This window comes from Silene latifolia, chromosome 3 (genome assembly GCF_048544455.1).
Source record: "Silene latifolia isolate original U9 population chromosome 3, ASM4854445v1, whole genome shotgun sequence".
NCBI classification, from domain to species: domain Eukaryota; kingdom Viridiplantae; phylum Streptophyta; class Magnoliopsida; order Caryophyllales; family Caryophyllaceae; genus Silene; species Silene latifolia.
Window position 1 is genome coordinate 141288701 of NC_133528.1, and position 23274 is coordinate 141311974.

Below are 23274 nucleotides of genomic sequence, written 5' to 3' on the forward strand. Positions count from 1 at the left end.
GGAAAATCATATTCCTAATTGTAATAGAAAAATTTTAAATAACTATTATCTCCTAATTCTAATAGTAAAATTAGGAAAAAAAAGCCTTAATAAATTGTTAATTTATTTCCTATTTCTAATAGGAAAATTGTAAAATAATTAATTAATTCTCATTTCTAATAGGAAAATTATATTTCTAATTATAATAGAAAAATTATAAATAATTAATTATCTCCTAATTCTAATGCTAATAGTATAATTATAAAAAAAAGCCTCCTTTAGTTATATATATTGATTCTTTATTATTTTCTCTCTCCTATAAACTTTACAATTTACATATTTACCAATACTTTATTCTTCTTTCTTCCCCTTTCTTAATTTTTGTGTTCAAAAGAAAGGAGAAGATATTAGGAAATTGGAAGGAGTATGAGGCAAAATATGTTACACAAAATTTGTTCATAATTCTATTTTCCTGTCTTTTGGTGGTATAAAGGTATTACAAGTTGACTATCTCTTTTCGCAAATTCTCTAATTTTATTGTATACTTAAGTCATTATTTGAGGTTATTCTTTTGGTAAATGTAATCGTATAATCAGTTAAAACGTCAATCATATTTGGTGTGAAAACTATCAAATATTATCTTTTATTATACTCCCTCCATTCAACTCCATAAGGCCATTATGCTTTATCACTTTTGCCAACGTGCCTTTTACTCGGCAAATATCTTTAGTTACGTATTTGCAAAAATTATAAAAGTTAGATATTTTTAATGTACTCTTAAAGACGAAACAAATAAGATCTCACATGAATATATTTTCACTTATGTATCGAGAGAAAATTGAAGTTGAATGTCCGCCAGTGAATAGTGTGCAAAAGAGATAATGGCCTAGTGGAGTTGAATGGAGGGAGTGCTACTTAAGCATGTTACCAACATATAATACTAAATTTCTTGCTTGTGCGTTGCACGGATTACGAAATTGGTTTTCACTTTTACGTATGTGAAAAATGTAAGTTTCCCCTATTAACACACTAGCAACTTGAAATCGTCTACCGACCTTTCCGCACTTGAAACCCCCATAATATTATTTTGTACTCCCTCTATCCTGGTGAGTAGGGTTGTTCACTCAGTGGTCCGGACCAAAGACCAGACCCAATGTTGTCAGGATTGGGATTCTACTTTGAATCATTTGGGTTCCGTGAGATCGGATCGTGGGATCGGATCGTAGGATCGTACGATTCTACGATTCTCGCTTCTTTGGGCATGATTGATGGAAGGGATCTCACAAATATGTAAATTAACTATAAAATAACATAAATGAAGTATTAATTATATAATTATAAAAGCCAATATAGTGTTTTTGAACAAAAGAACTAGTTTTGTTACCCGTGAAAAATCACGGGTTATCTCTAGGAAAATTAAAAATTTAGATAATTGATTTTTTTTTTGTGAATATCAAATGAAATTGGAATTTATTTCATCATTGATACATATTTCTATTCTTTAATTTTGATCATCATCTAATAAAAATTCATAAATTTTAAAATTTGATTATGTACAAATTAGAAAATTTTAAAACCAAATTGAAATATTGAAGTTGTTAGTTGCATAAAAGTGAATTTACCTGTGCAGTGTGCATGGCATCAAGAGTTAGCCGCTAACCATAGGACTTCACCGCAAGGTCTTCCTTTCGTACCGCCTATAAAACAAAAGTACAACAAAAAATAATATACAAATTAGTAATTCGTCATTCCAAATACAAGTTAAGAAAAATACAGCAAATTTTTACCACCCCAAATGATTGTTTTGGAGGAAACAAATGAGACAATCTTAAATAGGAGAGACTATATAATACTAATTTGGAAGTTAATGTTGTACACTAAAATTAGTGTTCACAAACTTTAAATCACATAAATATTAATTAGGAAAAAAAACAAAAGCATTGAAAGGGTTGTATATAATGGATTGCTTTATATAATATTAATGGTGGAAGAAATTATTGCAAAATTAGTATGAGAGTTAAATGGAGTAACGGTTAGGCTAGGGTAGGGAATTAGAAAAGACTTGTGAGAAAATTCTATGATGCCTTTAAGAAAATCATTGGACTTATGTGAAAATTATCGTGCGTTGAATTTAAACAATGGTTGAATATAAAATGTCATAATTGTATAACTTTTATGAGCTATATTACTATGAAAAATGTTAATCGATTCACTTGCGTTTTTTATTGTAAAATGGGAATTTTAATTGTAAATTAAAAAGTTTTGATGTGAATTTTGGTAAGTTACATTTTTTTTTTTTTGAATTTTTTAATTCATCCATGAAATTTAGCTTGTAATTTGGAAGTTTGTGAGTAATAGTTATTAAATGGAGGATAAGTTAATGGAAACTATTGTAGGTTTAATAGTCATTATAAACTATTGATTCCCATCTTTTAATTTGCCTTTTTATTTATTTTTGTGTTATTAGTGAGGAGCTCAAGAGGTAAAACAAATAGGAAAAAATGTTAATGAAAATTACTATTATTATCATTAATCTTAAATAGTGGTTGAAATAAAATGTTTTCATTGGTACCCGTGAAAATCACTGGGCCATTTTTGGTCTACGACTATTGTACCTTGCGGAATATTTGTTACTTTGATAGCAACAATTTTATTTTTCTTGTTGAGATGTTCTGATTTAGAACTTAACTTCGTATATGGCCGCAAGTCCGCAACTACGTAAAAGTGGGGAAAAGAGGTTATTGTTTTTGTGTATGTGTCTTCTCATGCAGCTCTATATATAAATATAACCATGAGTATAAAACATGATGCAAAAAAAAAGTTTATAGCACGTTTATAACAAAGAAAGGTTTGTGAATTAAGTATGAACGTAGAAACATGATATACTTTTTGAGTTAAGCATGAGAAGAACTCAACTCCTCCAAATCCTCATTTTAGACAGGTGATATCCGTTTGAAATTAAGACAGATTAAATGTGACCATTTTACGATACAATGCGTACATTTTTTTATTAAAAAAAAAGTTATTACCATTTTATTTTTAAAAACTGACAATGTTAGTTTTGACTTTTTATCACTAAATAGTTACAAATATGATCAATGTCTTCTTTTATGGATATAAGTGTTTTACGCTACGGAGTAATAGTAGAAAATGTATTCATTTCCGAATAATAGAACAATGCTTCAAAAAGTTATCGGCTTCTACCTAAAAAGTTTCAGTTAGTCAGTCTTGCATTTCATATACTTGTCGTCCTTCTCCTATTTTTTTTCGTGGTGCTCTACCTCATCATAGTCCACATGGTGAAAACGACCATCACGTGTAATAATTTCCTGAAATTGATAAAGAGTTTCATTGGCTAAAAGGACAAATATTAGCATGGAGAAGATGAATCCAAATAGGCCACAATATTATGTATGTTAATGATTTATGGTTTTACATTAAGCCAAGTGAAAGTGCAATTCATAAAGGTTGGCAACAAAACAAAATACACGAGACGACATTAGAGAAGAATAATACAGAGTGAAAATGGAGTTAGGGATAAATCTAGTACAAATCTTCACATTAAATGCACTATACCATGGTCAAATGAGAATTCGACCATTAACATTTGATATTGATCTTCATCAAATTTTACCAATAAAAAACACATAATTGTAGGGAAAAAAAACAAAAAACAAAGGTAAGAACAATATTAAAATTTTAAAAAATACTCATATGTGATTATGTGAATCGGAAGATCATGGTTGATGGCACAATAAATTCTAACCTTGATTAGTGTATGCATGGAGGGTTATGTAGCCATTGAGTAGCTTATAGATACAATTCATAATTTATACTAGACCTGGCAAAAGTATACCGAACCCGAAAAACCGATCGAAAATACCTGAATCGACACCTGACCGTACACCCGAAAGATATAACTGAACTTCACCCCAAAACCTGAATCGACCTGAATTGATTCGAAATCGAATCGAATTTGTAATATCCGAAATAGACCCAAAATCGAATGAACCTGAACTGTTTTAACCTGGATTGTTTTAATCCGAACCGATATATACCGGAACCGATTTCAACCCGTACATTGATGACAGAAACCCAACATTAAAACCCGAAATAACCCGAATGTACCTAGGTGTCACATCTAGGGTGTATTTTTGTACATGAGTGTCACCCATTTGACGTTAATGAATTAATATTATATCGTAGTTATACAAAAAAACATTATTTATTACTTTTTTTAAAAAAAATTATTCATATTATATCCAATTTTTGAATAAAGACCTAATCCCTTGACATCCGATCCGATTATGACCTTACTCGAATCTCATCTGCTCTGATATTAACCCGACTCGAACTTTATTTGCACCGATATTGACCCAACTCGAACCTGAACCGATCCGAAATATATACAACCGATTAAAAGTGAAAACTGAATCCAACCTGAGTTGAACCGAACTGAAATTGAAAAACAAGATAAACCGAAATAACACGATCCGAAAGAACCCGAACTGAAACTGATCCGATTGACCCGTTTGCCACCTCTAATTTATACTCATATCAGGAAAATGGGAAGTGATGGAGTAATGAATAATCAATCTACAATAATGAGAGTAGTTAACAAAAAAATTAAACCTTTTGAATTCTTAACATTTATGTTACTATAAGACTACATTGTGCATTTGGCATTGAGTTATAATGATAGTTCTAATTAATTGGAGAGAAACTCAATAGGCAAATTAAATTAGATATTACAAAAATTAATTAAATAGGAAAAAGTTTTAATTAATTTGGTGGACGTTAAGGCTTCGTTTGACACGACACTTCAGGTAGCTTATTTGACCAAAGTAGCTTATTTGACCAAAATTTCAGCTACCTGATTTTTTTGCAAGTGTTTGGCAAGTAGTTTATTTGGTCAAATAAGGTACCTGAAATGAAATGTTACCTCAGGTAGCATTTGAGAAATCAGGTACCTGAAATGATTTATTTTCCATTTTTTACTCCTTTATTCTATAATATTAAATAATTTTCATATCCTTTTATGTCATTTTACCAAAATCACTACCTTTTCAAACTAGTTTGTCAAACACATTTTTATATAATCAGTTATCTTATATGCTCCTAATTTTCAGCTACCTTATCAGTTACCTTTTCAGGTTTCAGTTACCTTTTCAGTTTTCAGGTACTTTTTCAGATTTCAGCTACCTTTTCAGGTAGTTTTGCCAAACAGAGCCTAAGTATTATGAAGAGTTTTTTTTTTTGGAATCTATTACCATGTTTAATTAACAAAATGAATTAAATAGGAAAAAATGTTAAAAAAAATGGTGGGTGTTAAGTAATATGAAGAGTTTTAATTAATTTATTAACATGATTTATAACAAAAATTTCAATTAAAATGCAATTTTAATTATAAATTATAAAATTTATTACATTTTTTATTACAAAAATTTCAATTAAAATATCAATATTAATTATAAATTATGAAATTTTGATGTAAATTTGTAAGGGTTACATAAATTTTGGAAAACAATATATTGAATATACAAAATTAATTTAAGAATAGTGATAATATTCAATAATATTATAAATACGTGATTTAAATTAATTTATAGATAAATGAATTGAATTAATGGCATGTAATAATAAATCGATAATCCATGTCACATTAATCTCCATGTCACATTAAAAATATGTCACATCGGATTGTCGTTGTCGGTAGGAACAATGATGATAAGAGAAGGGGTAATTGAGTATGAATGTGTGTGTGGCATGCATTTGGGTTATGCGGCTGACGTGAGTTTCAAATGTCTGCGTGACTTTTTTTATCCTACGTGGGATTGTCTATGTGGACTTAATTGGTCATTTTAGGGTAGCATTTTAATAATATTTTTTAGATATATATGTCTGTGTGGAGAATGGTTGGGTAGGCGTGTGTCAATCTTAACCAAGGTGGAAATGTGAATGTCTATGTGGCTTTTTCCCATCCTACGTGGCTTTGTCTAGTTGGCATTTTGTAGGATGCCTTTTAATAGTATTTATAGATTGATAATTCAACCGCTAATGTCACCACTGCTAGTGTTACGGCAACTAAGGACCAAAATGTTGAAAAAATAATGAAAGGGACAATTATAGTCTCGGACAGCATACTAATATCAACACTAGTTATCAAAGCTTATTGTTGAAAAAAAGTGACAGGGACAATTGAACGAAGTCTCAGACAACATACTAGTTTAACACTATTCATCAAAGCTTATTTAGGGTTCATGGGTGATGAGTAATGATAGCAGATTGTTGAATGTTAAATTAGGAGTCAGGGTTAGTGGGTATTTGTCAAAAGAAATAGAATTAGAAAGTTGGGTTTACCAGACTTCATTTTTCTTATTTTTGTTAGTAAAATGGGTTAACATAACTAAGTGGCGACATAAGTCAATGAAAGAAAGGGAATTAAGAGTGTAATAGGTCTTAAAAAGCTGTAAGAACGTGTAACCCATTGGCCCATTACATAAAAAGGCATTTATTATAGGCAAAACATAGAATCGTACGATTCTACAACGATTCTACGATTCTGACCGATTCTACTGCGATTCTACCCCATAACGATCCTATGAGCGAGTTGGATCGTTTATCTATTTTTGGATCGTAGAATCGTACGATTCTACGATCCGGATCGCGATTTTAACATTGACCAGACCGGATTGGACCATTTGGTCCGGACCAGACTGGACCGAATTTTATTTGGTCCGGTCCACGGTCCACCTATTTACTCTACTTTGGTCTTCGGTCCGGTCCTGGACCAAACGGAATAGACCGCGGACCGGACCGTGGACCGAAGTTATGTAAGAAAAGAACTTTTTAAATTGTAATATTATTGATTTTATTTTCTACTTTGTTTACACGTATTATAAGATGTGTAATTATGTAGTTAAATCTAGTAAGAAAATAATGTTGTTTATTTTGATCGTTACGAATTTCTCGAATTCTAGTTTTATATGCTAAAACATGTCAATGACAATAATATTTGGTCCACGTTGGTCCATTTGGTCCGGTCCAGTCCGGTCCACGCGTTTTTATAGTCCAGACTGGACCAGACCAATATTAATATGGTCCGATCCTCGGTCCACCTCTTAACCCTTCTTTGGTCTTCGGTCCAGAGAGTTTGGTCCGGTCCGGTCCGGTCCCGGACCAATGAACACCCCTGAGTTATTTATATTACTTTATTTTGTGATTGAGAAATAAAGCAAATGCAAACTATTGATTGAGACGGAGTGAGTATACACCAATTGTTAGGTGATATTCACTACACAAACAGCTATGGATTCATATAAAAATTAGTCATTCATGTATTTTAAATTGTACTCCGTATAAAAAACTTAAAAGTAATTATGACTGTCTATTCACAAACTCACCCATAAATCATGGCATTAAAAATTCTTAATCAAACTAAAATTTAAGAAGTGGATTTTTCCACTTGCGTATGATTATGTTTTTATTTTGACAAATATTGATCTCATATATCTTAGTGGTGATTTGTTATCACCTTGAATTGTGATTACATTGTAGTTTAGTTGGAGTGTAATGCTAAAACTGAGGAATCAATCTTTTTCTCACACACAAATTGAATTCTTTCCATGGGAAAATTGACAACGTTTGGATTCATGTTCACTATGTAGCATATACTATGACGTTTATACTAAAACGACCATGTATGATTAAATGAATATGATATTTCTATATACCGCTAATCGCAACATATTTTATATCGAAAAATAGTCGATTAACATCGTGTTGATCCTTGACCTAAAAGATCAATTCTTTTGTGATTTATCTATTAAATAGGATTATGAGAGCATGCACATATATAATATCGATCACCCAAGCCCAGTTGTTAAACTACAATCATTAGAAATCTAAGTTGTTAAACGTCCGAATTGAAACCAAATCAACTCAAAGGGAGTAATAAAATCTCCGATTGTTACAAATATTTCGTATCTGATATATTATTTTAAGAACTCATATTTAAACTCTCTTTTAATCATGAACCGAACTCGTTATCTATTAAGAATAGTTCAAATTCCGTCATGTCGGATGTAGGAACATAGAAAGAGTATACTTGATGCATTAAGCTCTCGTACCTTACCAATAACTTGGTAGAGACATACGTTTGAAACTTCATATATGTTGCCACATTTGAATATTTAAAGACTACTAAAACACATGCACGATAAATACTCAATATCCGAGTACAAAACCACAAGCAATTGTCTTATAATTACCAACATAAAAATCATTAGTGATAAATAATCAGCGGAATGAACAAAAACCATGCATAAAAAATGGGATATGGACGGGCAGAGTCATCACATGTTATTTAGCTAGCTTCCGTTGTTGTCTTAAACATTAACTTTTCTTTTGGTTTCTTTTCAGTATTGTAAACAGTTTTGGTTTGGTTTTCAGTTTGAGTTTGATTAAACAGTTTGTACTTTTAATAAACGTTCTATTATGGTCCATTTGATATACTTTACCTCGGGCAACCGAGATGGTATCACCTCGATATGCTAAGGTGGTCCTTGGTAAGACACCTTGGGTGTATGGGGGTGTTATACAAATGGGGTTCGATGCGATAATTCTGGAGTCTGATTCCCTTAAGCTTATACACACTCTTCGCTCGAAGGTTATCCCGAAGAGCTCCTTTGGAGACGTTGTTAGAGAAATTATCGATGTAGGAAATTCGTTTAGTAATATTGCTTTCTCCTTTGTGAAAAGGTCGGGAAACGAAGCAGCGCATAGTATGGCTCATTTGATGCCGCTTGAGTTTTCGACTCGTGTTTAGGTAGACTCGTATCCCGAGTTGATTGGTGGGTGATGTAATTGCTTCCGACTTTATGTTGGCGTTTGAGTAATAAATTGACCTTTTTCCCTTAAAAATAAAATAAAAACTTAACCAAATTAATTCAGCAACGTCAACCATGGATCTACGTTCGCTAATTGATAAAGAAATTATTTGTTTTATCAATTATTAGTAATTAATTTGTTAGTTAAGTAAATTTATGAGCAAAGAAACTTCAGATGTTCACTAATTATATTTATTAAATTTATAGAGGGAATTATTGATTTGCGATGGGCTAGAACAAAAATTGGGGGATTATTCTAATGGGAATTTAGACCGATGAAGTATTACATGTAATTTCAATGTTTCTAGTATGCTATCGATGGAGTATGCTCATCACAAGATGCTTTTTCATTTGAGAAACACATGAAGACGTGCAACAAAATTTGGCAGCGGTATGTCATGAAGACACATTGCTAACTTTAATGGTTCTTTGTTGCCTTTTGTGGTGTGGGATTTTTTTCAAAACACTGGTTTTATTCTTAAATCATATACGTGCAGTAGATCGTGGTGCCAGAAAAAGGAGGCAGCAGCAGTGAGGGTAGGCCGGTGGATGGAGAGGAAAGGGATGGATAAAATTATAAAATTCGTATGTGAAAAAGCACAACCCAATGACGAAAATAACATCTCAACATGAATCGACCAATTGTTACCTCAAACCAAAGGCACAACCAAAATTATCCCACTATGTTCCTTGTAGAAAAATATTTGCTTAATATAATTTGCAGTTAGATTTGGCTATGATTGAATGAAAAAATTAGGGATAATTCAATGAACTTTAGGGTTGGCTAAAGTCAAATCATTTGAAGACTAGAAGGTGTAATGGTGCTATAATCCTAGCATCTGACTCCTAATATGTACTTTAAACATGCTGTTATTATTAAAAGCGTCATTTATTGATTTATCTTCCTTTCTTATCTTCAGGTCGATTTCTTGCAATACAGGTATTACTGTTAACTTTAGAAAAGCTTCACTCAAAAAGTGCAATAATAGAAGTTTCACAAATTCTCATTTGTGATGGAGGTACCCGTCGCAAGTTTGCGACGGGTACCATTTTCTCTCACAAAATGTCCATGAGCAAGTGAGTGGGAAGCACATAGGGGTGCCCCACCTTGTCCCCTCTCCCTTTTCTGTGAGAGGTCACAAGCTTGTGACGGGATTAGCCCGTCACAAGCAAGACTAGTTGGGTAGTTTTCGTTGCTGTCAAAAGGCGACTAATAAAAGTCTAAAACGGCTGAATTGGAAAAGCCCTTCATCTTGGAGCATTGGTACAATGATACCCATGTTCAAGGGTCTCCGCAAATATTCATGCCGAGAAATGAGAAGGGAAGAATGAGACGCGTTCCACATAAAAAAACCAGCAAGTCATGGGCAAATCAAAATAAGCACAGAAATGGTCATTTTCACAAATCTACAAAAGAGCTAACTCAATTACACAGATGGTAAGACCAGACTAGCCGCAAAGCTAAAATTTGACAACTCCGAATGAGCATATTACATTTACAAACTAATACGTCGTATCAAGTTACACTATGTTTAGACGACATTAAACTACTCCTACCGTCATTCATGTTCCATAACAGATTTACAATGTCAACAGTCCAATCCTGGCAAACAAAAACCTTTGGAGCAAATCAATAGGATGACCAGCTTAACGAGCATAGTTTGTTGCAACGACAAGTGCAAGCCCATGGATACTATTATTTCAGATAGTTAATTCTCCCTTCAAAAATGTCGCTATTGGATTATCACAAAATCACGAGGAAAGGGATCTTTTCCCAAGGATGGCGGGTTTTCATGGCGAACTTGGGCATGAGTCTCGGCTTCATGCTGGAACATCTTCACCAACTCTTCAAGCTCCAACTTCCTTACCTCTACCTGTTCTTCAGAGACAGGTCGCTTCATCCCCAAGTAAACTAAACCAACCACAATTAGAATGGCCCCCAGCAAGATTAGGAGTCCTGAAAACAGTCCAAACGCATATGGCGTTTTCTGAGCACCAGGGATTCCATCCACATTGATCCCAAACAGCCCGGTTATGATAGATAAAACAAGCCCACATCCACCAAAAACGGTTAAGTTGTGTGTAACTCGAAGACTTCGGTCCTAAAATGACATAGAGCAAAGGAATATGAGACGCTGGAAGTCATCTTTAGTTGCCTTAAAACTCCAACTGCAACGAACCTTAAGGATTTGCTTAGATTGGGGTAATTGTTAGAGAGAAATGAGCAAAAAACGAAATATGATGTGGCAGTGGTGGATAGAGAAAGAGAATGAAAGGGTAATAATTACCCTCTATATCAAAGGAGTATACACCTTCTGTGCCACCCAGTTGTTTTTCCCTCGTTTATTCTGCATTGTAACTATGTGCACCCTGCCATTTTAGACTCTAACCTATTACTATATATAACCCTTATCCGTTTGCGTGTGCTTGCAAAATTAACCATCCAAAAGAAAACGTAAAAAGGTGAAGGAGACAAAGAGAGAAAAAGGTATCAAGACCATCAAATTGATAGGGGATATCTCGGAATGATAAACAACAACATTCCACCCCACCAACCTTAAAAATAAAGGAGGAAAGATAAGGCATAAAGCAAACACAAATTCTCATTATAGACGGATAGTTTCCTCTCACAAATGAAAGTGGGTAGTGCAAGTTGGTGGGAAATGGATACCCCCACTTGCCCTCACACTTTAATTTTGTGAGAGGGCCACTATCCGTCTATAGCTATAGATGGATAGTTGCCGTCTATAATGAGACGGACTGGCAAGCAAATTGCAATACAAGGAACAACTCACTAGAATCACGTATCAACATGTACAAACCTGCAGCCAAGCGCGAATGTTACTCTGCATAACATCTTGAATAGTAAACAAGCGACCACGTACTGCTTCTTGTTCATCAATCATATCCCTTGTGCTCCTCCTTACACTTTCTAGTAAAATTCTAGCTGCATTGCCTCGTAAATGTTGAAGAAGCTCAAATATGATCTCCTCCCTTGCATGGAGTGACCACTTTACTCTAATGACCTACATAAAAAATAAAAATAAAAAAATAAATAATTAAAAAAAACGACATGGTGTTATAAATTGAAGACGAAACCTAACTTGATTCACAATTAGTCTCAATGTAGACGGGTATATCCGTCTAAAAATGTAGACGGTCAAAAACGACATCCCACTTGTTGTTTGTCTTATTATGTAAGTGGTCATATATTTGATCCGTCTACAACTTCAAACGGATAGTGTCCATCTCAAGTAAGATTTTGTGCTTGAAGAATAGTTATATAAACAAGGAAATTTTTCATAAAAAAGAAAAAAGGTTAAGACATGCAATAGTTTATATATACAAAATGACGTACGCTTGCAAAACAAAACAAGTACTTATATTTATTCAAACAATCATTTGAGGACTTCAGACGTTTAGTAAAAAATCTTAAGGGGAATAGAGGGAAAATGTTCCCTATGAATCTATGATGCCTTGATGTTTGACTCGTTAAAATTTGTTGAGCTAAATTTTAGCAAATTTCATTTCAGTCACATGACATTCAATTATTCAAATATCATCCCACTTTGGTCACCCAGAGTCACATGTCTCAGTCTCAGAAGTCAGAATTATGTGACCAATTTGCCTAATTTTAGACTTATAATCAAGCTGACGCAATAGACAAACTAACCATATTGAATGTAGAAAAGAGCATTGCAAATGGAAAGGTTTGGACAATGACTTTATAATAAGAGTTTACAGTATAGGACTATAGGTATGATTCAAACGGAGATCCCGAGGGGTTTGCAGTTCCTTTTTACAAAAATCCAGGGACTTCAAAAACCCCTCCCGTGTAAGCTAAATATCCCAATCCAAAGTCCAAACAACCGTAACCAAATACGAAAAACCTCAGTTAATGAGTTAAAATGGCTGAAATTTTATTTCAGCTAGAATGCTAGGTTATCTGGTCCAATTTTCTCAGCTCGAACTACATTAATACCAAAAGTAGGCTTATCCAAGCGTCGGACAACAACAAAAAAAAAAAAAAAAAAAAAAAAAAAAAAAACAGCAATAGATGAGCAACAGTTGCCTAATATCACTACAAAGGAAAAGAAATAAAATACTTATAGAATTCCAATATCAGAAAACTGCAATGAGGTGCTCAATCGAAGACTGTGATACAAAATAAACCAACTAGTATACTTTAATAACAAAAGCCTTGGACAGTAGGTGATTTGACTGATTTCAAAAAAACCTACAATATATCATTGTACCTCATACTTTCAATAAAAGTTTGCCTCCCTAACCCCCGAGCCATTAAAATTGATTTGAAACATCATAACCTAAACCGGGGCATGTGCATATTCTACCTAAAAGAAAAGGCAGACAACAACAAACAGCATTACCACACCTCAATGGCTCCCACACATTGCAGGGTAAGGGGGGTTGGGTGTACGCAGCCTCACCCTTGTGTTAAGGCTGTTTCCGAATCACCCAAGATGAAAATTGCGTCAAGAACTGCATCGAAAGACTGCTATTTCACAAGAAAAAGAAGCGAAGTCACTTTAGTGAGCCATTTTGATTTATTTCATCATAATTCAGAACCACAGAGTGAAAATTTGGAAATATGGAAAGGCTTTGGGGAGACTTTTCAACTTAAAGCTTTGAAAATAACCCAGGACCTAGAATCCTCACAAGTCCTAGTGTAGGACCATCTCACCCTCAATGTTTTTTCCGTATCTGTAAAGTTTTTTTTAAAAAGAACATCACCATGCTCCTCATGATTAAGAAACGTAATAAAGAACTTGCTGATGCAACACATTAATCTTAAAATAGCAACATTAGTTCAAAAACACTTTCTTTCTTTTAGAGGAAACTAGCTAAAACTTTTTGCCAACCAATAAGATATTTTTCAGCTATCTAATTTGAAAAAGATTATAATTCGATTTTATAAACAAAAGGTCATCCTGCAGTTAAAAAGCAAGCACAAATTCGAAAAAGCTCTGTAAAAGATGGGTCTGGAAGTTGAATAAAGCAAATCCTAAGTCACAAACAATACGACTTAATTAAATTTTTTATAAGGAAGATGGGACTTAAATCTCGTTTAATAAAAAGATAAACTGTTTAACACTACTTCACAAATAGACCACTTTGCATACTGCTACTTTTAAATCAATTTCTTGTAAAACGCTTCATTTTAAATATAAATTATGTGTCACACTACCAAAACGCGTTTTCAGACCCAAAAAAGTCGATTATCCGACATTCACGACTGAATTTGATTTAAAGAGTAAAAGAGAAGTCATGTGCCTGATAATTGACTTTTTTTGCCTAAATACGTGTTTTGGTAGTGTTAAAAGATAATTTTCTATTTAAACGGGAGTATATTGCAAGAAATAGATTTAGAGCTAACGCTATGCAAAGGTCTATTTGTAAGGTGGTGTCAAACAATTGATCACACAATTGATCTTAATCAAATAAGTAGTAACTAGTAATAAGGCATGTTACCTGGCTCGAAAGTTTTTTAACTTCCTGATTAAGAATGACACCAAAAAGATGCATATCTTCATGATTCCTCCTACTCATTCATCCGAAACATTGTATTAGATGTCAATATAGAACCATCACTTATGGCCAGCAAAAAAAGACTTTGAACATATATAGCGCTTCTTTTTTTGTGTATAGCCTGCTTGGTAAACCTTCTATACTCTATTTAAACTCTCCACCGTGCCATGCCTGATAGGTACTAATGTTGGGTACTCCATTTACTATAACAACAACAACAACAACAACAACATCAGAGCCTTAATCCCAAAATGATTTGGGGTACTCCATTTACTATACTTTAGGAAATTCAGATATGGTCAAGAACATACCGTGACCAACATATTGACATAGAGGATACTCCATTAAATTGTCTAAACAGACCTTCAATAAAAATAGAGTAAATTATTAGTAGTAATGATGCTTCTTGTTTTGGGTTTACTTGCAGCTCCGTTAAACAAATACTCTAGTCATTAATATCTCTACTCTCTAAGTTCCAGACACTTCATCTGCTAGTCAATATGTTATTCTGGTACGATTTACATGATTAAAAAAAATGTAAGGCCAAAATGGAGAATTCCTTTTGAATCAACCATTAATCCCCTTGAAATCAGGCCTAGGAAAATTACAATGTTAGTTTTGGATTTTTAATAATGGGAAAGGAGAATTACTTCTTAAGTCGTTCGAACTCATTTATGAAACGATGATAATATGATTTAAAGTAATGAAGTTTTATGGGTTTAACTTTTAAGATAGAGGTGAAGGGTATAAACATGGGTGGTTCTTATTTTTTGTGTCAAGTAGAACAAGCTTTAGAGTTTAGTGAAATAAAAACCAATATCTCATTGCATTGTCTTTCTTAATCTCTTGTCACACAATATTGTAGCACAACCGAGTTCAAGGAAAGTATGGCACTATATCTATGAATATTTCAAATCTTTCCTATGTTCAAGGGATTTTAATTCGCCTGGAGGGTCCATTGTCCCTTCCTTCAACTCCCCCCAGCTCCATTTACTAATCACACAAGAAGATTGTACCCTTCCTTTCTCTCCCTTCCCTTCCCGTCAAAATCTGTCTAGCCATTCCTCAAACAAACAAACAAAAATCTATCCATCCAAACAAAAGGTAATGGTCTGACCTTAAACGGGTCATTCATGATTAAAGAGGCGAATGACACTAAAACTGTGACTACTTGGACATTTCTTGTTTCAATCAAATTTGTTTAATTTGAATTGATTTAGGAGAGGTTAGTGGGATAATTTTATGGGGCAGCCTATTTATGTTTTTGAAATAGTGATCTTGTATTATACTTGGGGTTTTTCTGACAAATACTACCTTTATATATTTAGGGGTCTTTACAAAACAACCACCTTTAACTTATTTTGTTTTGTTTTATGCTATCATATGTCTTCAATTTTTTTCGTCAAACACTACCAAAGTGACTATTCCGCATTTCCACCAAAAAAGTTTTAAGTTTCCGGCGTTCATTTGTCTTTCTTCATTTTTCTCACAGAAGTAACAAACTTCTTTTTTCTACTTAATTACAGGACTTCCCTTTCTTACCCTTTTGATTTCCCCAACATAGGGTTTCAATAGTATCTTGCACCAAAAAGTAAAATTGGTTTACGCTGAGGTAATGCTGTAATATTGACCAAAAGTGATCAAAATCACTCATTTGGTAGGTTTCGGCAACAAAATAGAAAACAGAAGGTAACAAAAAAAGTTGAAGGTCGTTGTTTTGCAAAGACCCCTAAATATATGGAGTATCCGACAAAAAACCCACTTACCCTGGTTGTTTAATGTAATACTCCCTCCGTCCCGGTCAATTGTTGTCCTTTCGTTTTGGCACAAAGACCAAGGAAAGAGGAGATGACCAATAACTAAATGACAAGTGGAACAAATTCAATGAGAATGATCAAATTACTCTTCAAGTTCATTCTTAAAATAGAAAGGACAACAAATGACTGAGACACCCCAATATGGAAAAGGACAACAAATGACCGGGACAGAGGGAGTATATTTTTCATGCATTTAATCTTTCATTTTACTTAGTCTGAATGAAGCTAGTTTTAGTGCTTCAAAAACATCCATAACGCGTATCATGACAGTGTCCCTAATGTTAGTCAAGACACGTTGTTGACCGCAACTGAGTGCCTAAATTTAGTAGATAGAGCACGACACTAAGATAACTGGGTCAGAGAGTTACTCTATGTTACTTGTACAAAATAAAACGATTATCTAAAATTATTGAGATACCTATTAACGAACATCAGTTCTGCTTCATCAGCAGCTCCAAATATTGATTTCCTAAAGAATCTGCATGACAAGAAAGAAATAAAAAATTGAGCCAATCTAGGAAACCATATTGCAACATACGTAAATTAAAAATGAACTGATGTACGAGACAAAGATCACAAAGTAAATAATTGTCCCATAACACTACAACAGTTAAAAGTTTTAGGAGTCTGAGTAGTAATATAAATTACTGGATATTCTGACCTGTTCGATTACTTGTATGATAAATTTAGTAAAAAATTAGTTGGTTTATAACACATGAGATATGAATGTAGTGAACCAAATATCTACTTTGGTCATAAGAGAGTGTTGGAATTTTCCTGCATATTTTCTCGAAACAGTCACTCCCGTAATTTCATTCTTCCAACTAGTCACTGTTTTTTTCCGTTGCACCTTTTCCTTTTGGATAAGAACGCATTCGGCCCTTCAAAGCCAAACCCTTGTTCTAGCATACAAATACTAGAGGAAAAGAATATTGCTATGGCAACTAAAGAGGAATTAACATACTCCCTCCCATTCATCAGGTTCTTTACCTTTTCCTTTTTCGGTATGTTCAATAGATTCTTTGAGTTTCCTTTTTGGGTCTGTATGTATGGTTAACATAACGTAAGTACCTTTACAAGTCACATGCATGCGAGATGCTAAAAATCCACACCAAGAAACTAATGTGAAGATCTGATGAATAAGAGGGAGTATATCATAAATAACGAAAAGGAACTCCTTAAAAAAAAAAAAGATGCTATCAACTATGGTTTTTCTCAAAGAGTGGTTCATGAGACTGGCACAAAATTCAAAACAAAAAGGTGAAAGCTTTAGTCTACGCCCTTACGGAAGGGTACTGACAACTGCCAGAAGTGCTGAAAAGGACAGCAATCCAGGAGAAAGCTTCACTTGGACGAAGAGTGAGAAAGATTCATATGGTTATTGAAAATGAGACGAAGCACTCAAGTGAGTTTGAGTGAACTTATAAGAAAATGAGCTTGTCTTCAAACAAAACTTAAAGGTTCAGCTGATCCTAAAAATTTCATTAGAGCAGACAGCTACCTGCTTCAACTAATGGAGATTCCCAAATACACCAGCAGAGTAGCGGTCTACCACCTTCAATATAAGAAAGCACATAGAGATATGAAAGTGAAACAAACTGTACAAACATGAAAGACAATATATTCCACCCCAACAGCAAGGAAACCACCTTGTATTTAGTATGTATTTGGTGCAGTTTTTAGGAGTGCTTTTCTACAAAATAAGCACAAGTCAGACTAAACAATTATTTTTAAGAAAGTTAAAACAACTTATTTTAAGCCAAAAAGTTAAGTGTGTGTTTGGCCTAGCTTGTAAAAGTGTATTTGGACTTAAAAACACTCTTTGGCCAAACACAACATTTTTTAAAAGTTAAAAAAAAAATCCCAAAAGCTAAAAAATCATATTTTTGCCCATAAAAATAGAAACAACAATTTGATGTTTCTACTTTTGAAAAACACTTTTAGAAAATTAAGCTTGAAAAACAAAAACTCATTTTTGAGAAGTGAGGCCAAACATGCTCTAAATTTGAGAGCTAGAAATAGAAGCACCAAATTGGTGCTTTTAGCTTTTACTTGTACTGTTGAGAGTTTTAATATATAAATGATAAATTTGTATATAATAAATACGCCAATAAAATAAAATAAGTACTTTTCATGTTTTTTCATTCTATACAAATTGAGACCCATCTTGATATATTTTCGAACAAAAATTTTTATTTTTCATTCGCTTACGTAAAAAAGCTCTTTTTGAAGAGTTTGTTTTGCAAAACGGTAGGCCAAACATAAAATTTTTTATCAAAATATAGCTTATTAAAAAGCTCATTTTAAAAAACAGAAACAGTTTTCCTGAAGTGATGCAAAACATGCTCTTCTTTTATAGTGTGTCATATCAGTCCCCTTCAAAAAAAAAAGAAAAGAAAATGAAAATGAAAAAGGAAAAAAAAATTGGCCACAATTTCATTTTGTGTTATAAAAGATAATCCACAATTCCACATGCTATTCTAGTAAGCTGAAAGATCAGTCTTCCCACGCTACACTTACTCATAAATATATGGATCAAATTACTACCCATGCAACCAGTACTGCGAAGTAGCAGGGGTCGATCGAATTCTTTGTGCAAAATTTCACCAAGAGTTATCTATGTTTTTTCAACCTAGGGATACGCTTAAGTGCAAGTGTAAAACCAACCCCCTTGTTGATTAATAGACTGAATTATTTGGGGCACTACGATAACGTTGTTCAAGTGTCCTTAGTTTAAGAGTTGTACTCCTACATAGCTATGTGGCTTCTATGCTACCCTTCATTAAAGGCTACTCCCTCCATTTCACTTAATTAGCCACATTATCGAAATTCTCGTCACATAAAAGAAAGAAAATGGGGCTAATTGAATAAATTGGAGACTCGACTGCAAGTGTCCAATGCGATGTGTAAAAAAGGGCGCCTAAAATGAAGTGTCTAATCATGACAGAACGACTGTCATATCGATACACGAACAAAACCAAGCAGAGTGAAGTGTTGAAATGTGTAATAACATAATTTGAAGGGTATTTAAGGTACTTGCACACAACTCCTCAAAACAGAGTAGTCAAATTAGCAAATCATATTTAGAAGGCTGACTAACTAAGAGAAGGGAGAGAAGTGCCATATCTACATGTTAATATGATCAAATATTTTAGAAAGGCTGATTTAAGATACAAGAAAAGGTACATACCTACATGCTGATATGAATATACGAGCATGTCATAGCCAAAAAACGGCAGAACTAGATCAAATACTTCATGTTCAAACAAAGGATAGTGTGCTTACAAAGACATTGCTCAATCTCCTGTACATGTCCAATGTCAAGGCACAACGCAAAGTCTTTTATAACACGGTATGAAGTATTTGATAGGAAGGTGGAACTATGAAAGAAACAGAACAGCAGAAGTACTCTTGCTCGCTAAACCAGGATTTTTAATTTTGGAAGCAATTGAGACAGGGACCAATGGAGGCAATGGAAGTAGCTCGCAATCACATAAAAAAGGGAAGGAAGGTGGAGAACTCTGTTGGAAGAAGCGAGAAAGCTGGGGTATAACGGAAAAGAGCAGATGGTCAGGACTTCGGGCCTATGTAGCTAAGTGTGAATTTGTACCTCCATAATAAATCAATTACAGTATTCAAGGACACAAAGATCATAAAGCATCTTACTTTTGGCAGGAAGCAAAAAAAAAAAAAAAAACTATACAGGACAAAAAAAAAGCTCTCAATAAAGACGGGGAAAATGTGCCATAACACTGCAATACAGTGGTAATTCGTCTGAACCAGTTGTTTCCCATCCAATGGTCGAGAACCTCTGAAGCACCAGAATAATGTTAATGAGTTTGAAAATTGCGTCCAATACCTAGGGGAACAAATAATTAAGTCTTCTTTTTTACGTAGTAGATGGCTATGCCTTAATATCTGAATGGTCATTGGGAACTTACTTCTCATTTATTACAGGGGAAAAGGTAGAACTAAATAACTACCAAATCATACGTACCAAACCAAAAAAAAAAAAAAAAAAAAAAAAAAAAAAAAAAAAAAAAAACTACCAAATGATAATGTGCGTCAAAATGTTTCGCTTTGACAAACTTATTACTCTTTTCTAATCAACAACACCAAAACGGTTCCCTGCCCTATCCAAAACACAAAATGAGAATTCTAAAGAGAGAACCTGAATTTTATACAAGCACCGACATATCATCTCATCAAGCAACATTGTGAAGAAAAGGGTACACAAGCACTTTTGGCATTACCTATCATCCCATCGAGCAAGACGGCAAACTAAATGCGCAATGACTTCATGAGCGGTTCTTGGTGCATTATAACCACCTCCAGCAAGAAGCTCCTAAGTAAAACAATTTAAATTGACTCATAAACAATAAGATAAAATGCACAAAAAAGAGAGAGCATAAAAATCCAAAGCAATATTCATAAAAAAAGACAGACCTGAACTTCCATTACACCCAAAACATTTATGTTTGATGCAGATCCTTTAATATGCATTGCTGTCACCAAGAAATTTTGTGCTTGCCAAGAACGCAGTACAACAGGAATATCATCTTCCTTATCTAATGGATCGCCAGCCGATTGTCCCAAAAGCTCAAACAATAGCCCTCCAGCAACCCTCACTGGAACCTAAACAAGAGATGAACAGATAGTCATGAACAGTAGGACTTTTAATGCTCGCCAACATTAATTCCAGAAACGTAAATATCATAGTAACCAACATCAGAGCACCAGCAACGTTACCAAATTTGATATGAGTAAGTAACATATGCTCTTAGTGAGTGTTTTATGACTGTCCACAACAGGTTATTCATTTGCTACCCCACCATATAAGATTTGTTATGTCGTTTGGTAAGAAATTCGTGTTAATTTTGTAGGTTAATAAAAAATACTGCTACTCACATACGGTGATTTATTTAAGATCTTACAAAGAAACAGATAAATGACTTGTTAACGAGTTCAGGGTGTACATCATTTTGAGAAATTCTTGGAGGAAAAAAATTTAGACCCAACTTGTAATTTTCTTTTAAATCTGATAGCGGAAGAAGCACCGAAAAAACCACAGCCTACTATTTCGTTAACCAATAAGGCGACAATCAATAAGCGATTTTCTCTGTGAACCATTCAAACACCAATAAGGCTCTTGATCACTTATCAGTTGAGTTCTGTATTCTGAGTTGTAGTAGCAAAAAAACCACATGATCTGAACAAAAGATTTGTATCACTAAAACACAGAATAAATAGATCCCAGACTAACGCCTTGTTTGAATGCCAAAAATGGAGGGAAAGGGAGGGGAGGGGGAAAGAGGGAAGGGAAAGGTAGGGGAGGGAAGGGAAGGGGAGGTGGAATGGTGGGAGAGAGTTTCCCTCCAAATCTTTCCTATGTTAGAGGGTAAATATTTTGGCTTGGAGAAGGGAAATGGAGGGATCCATTATCCCTTCCCCCCAAATCCCTCCACCCCCTTTTTGTTATCCAAACAATGGAAATCGCCTCCCTCCAAATCCCTCCCCTTCCTTTCCTTCGAAATCAGTCTATCCAAACAAGGCCTAAGGGTGTAACCAAAGTCAATTAACAAGTTCTATCAATCGGCTGATAAAACCCACCCACTATCCCTCTAGCATTTCTTCTTAGTTTCTTTTGTTTGTTGTTTAGCTGAAGAACGTAACCAAATCTTATGATCACTTTCTTAAGGGCAGCCAACTATCCTTTCGTAACCAAAACCCCTAAAGAATTCCTGTAACTAGAATTGCAAAAAAAGGAATTAGCACCTCATAAAGAAGGAACTTCATGCGTTCACTAATTAAACGACTCTCATCTCTGAGAGCAATGCTGACAGCAGGATGTAACCATTGAGCAGTGGTAAGCCATGAGACGGCATGTGGATGGGTTGCATCAACATGGCACCACCATACAGGACCAGCAGGTCGCTCCCAATATGGAGCAGCCAATTCTGCTACTGTAACATCATCCTCCTTATCTGAGAACTCAAACTGCATAGAGCTACATCCAACATCTACTTGTACTTGTTGAACAAGTTCAGAGATTCTCTTCCATCCAATTGGTACCCAACGATTCTGATGGAGCTGGTCAATTTGATGAGCTAGGTTTTCGTCACGATGATCAGGTCCTATACCCATTAGGTATAGAGACTCTGGGTTATCTACCCCATTTTGAACATGTGCATCCGTATCTCTGTATGCAAACGTTTGCTTCAGTTTCTGTACTTTACGCCGACCTCGCACATACTCGAAACCACAAATGAGTCCTTCTGTCCACAAATCCATCCCAGGTATGGCGTCTTTATGATTAGCTTGTTTTGACATTTCCATCTGTGGCAAGTGCAGCACAAGTCATATGCCAAAGCCAGTCTCAACTCGCAATGTCTTCCCAAGAAACTGGAAACAGGCAAAAAAACGTCTAAATCTTGGAACATCAAAATAGTTACAAAAACAAAATTGTACACTTGCACATATACCAGAATCAGTAGCAAGGATGATAAAGAGAACAGGGACAAGTAGACTCAGGGTTTTAAAACTCTATCGGTCTCGTTGGTTGCCGATACAAGATAAGGCGAGTTTTATCGGCTAGCTTAAAAGAGGGCAAAAAACGGTCGAGTAGACCGACTCAACTCGGCCGATATGACCGCACCAAACTGAAAAGATGATATCTCTGACAGATTCTTACCTTTAAATTCTATGGATGAAGACGAGCAGAGGATAATTCAGACGAGATAATCTTATTGTAGTGTTAGTTTTCTGGGTTGGTTGAGTGAATTTTTTGACAGGGATGAAGATGGGTGATGACTGATATGAGTGAAATTTTCTGAGTCGTAATGTTTTAGGAATTAGGTTTGGGGAGTTGTTTGTAAGTATACTTAGTCTTAAACCCGCAAATTGCACGGGTTTGTTATTTCAAATATCGTCACTATAAAAAATGTAAAATATAATGAATTAGTTTTGGTAAAGACTTCCCCCCTACTACTAAGAGAATCAAAATTCTCTTAGTTTTCCCTCCAAAAACCATCTAGCTAAATAAG

The 23274-nt window shown here is 34.3% G+C and overlaps 1 protein-coding gene across 2 annotated transcripts; it reads right to left on the bottom strand.

Moving 5' to 3' along the window:
• Positions 1-10245: 10245 nt before the first annotated feature.
• On the bottom strand, positions 10246-23050 carry LOC141648198 (uncharacterized). Of its 2 annotated transcripts, none has more exons than XM_074456697.1 (8): positions 22923-23050; positions 22007-22633; positions 20678-20866; positions 20485-20576; positions 16650-16709; positions 14358-14427; positions 11690-11893; positions 10246-10969 (listed from the first exon to the last, which is right to left on the bottom strand). In XM_074456697.1, the coding sequence occupies exons 2-8, from the start codon at positions 22565-22567 to the stop codon at positions 10601-10603; spliced, it is 1545 nt and encodes a 514-aa protein (XP_074312798.1). In that variant the 5' UTR covers positions 22568-22633; positions 22923-23050; the 3' UTR covers positions 10246-10600. The 2 variants fall into 2 exon arrangements, with proteins under 2 accessions (XP_074312798.1, XP_074312797.1); XM_074456696.1 differs by having other exon boundaries at positions 22007-22567; positions 22923-23041.
• Between the last annotated feature and the right edge of the window lie 224 nt (positions 23051-23274).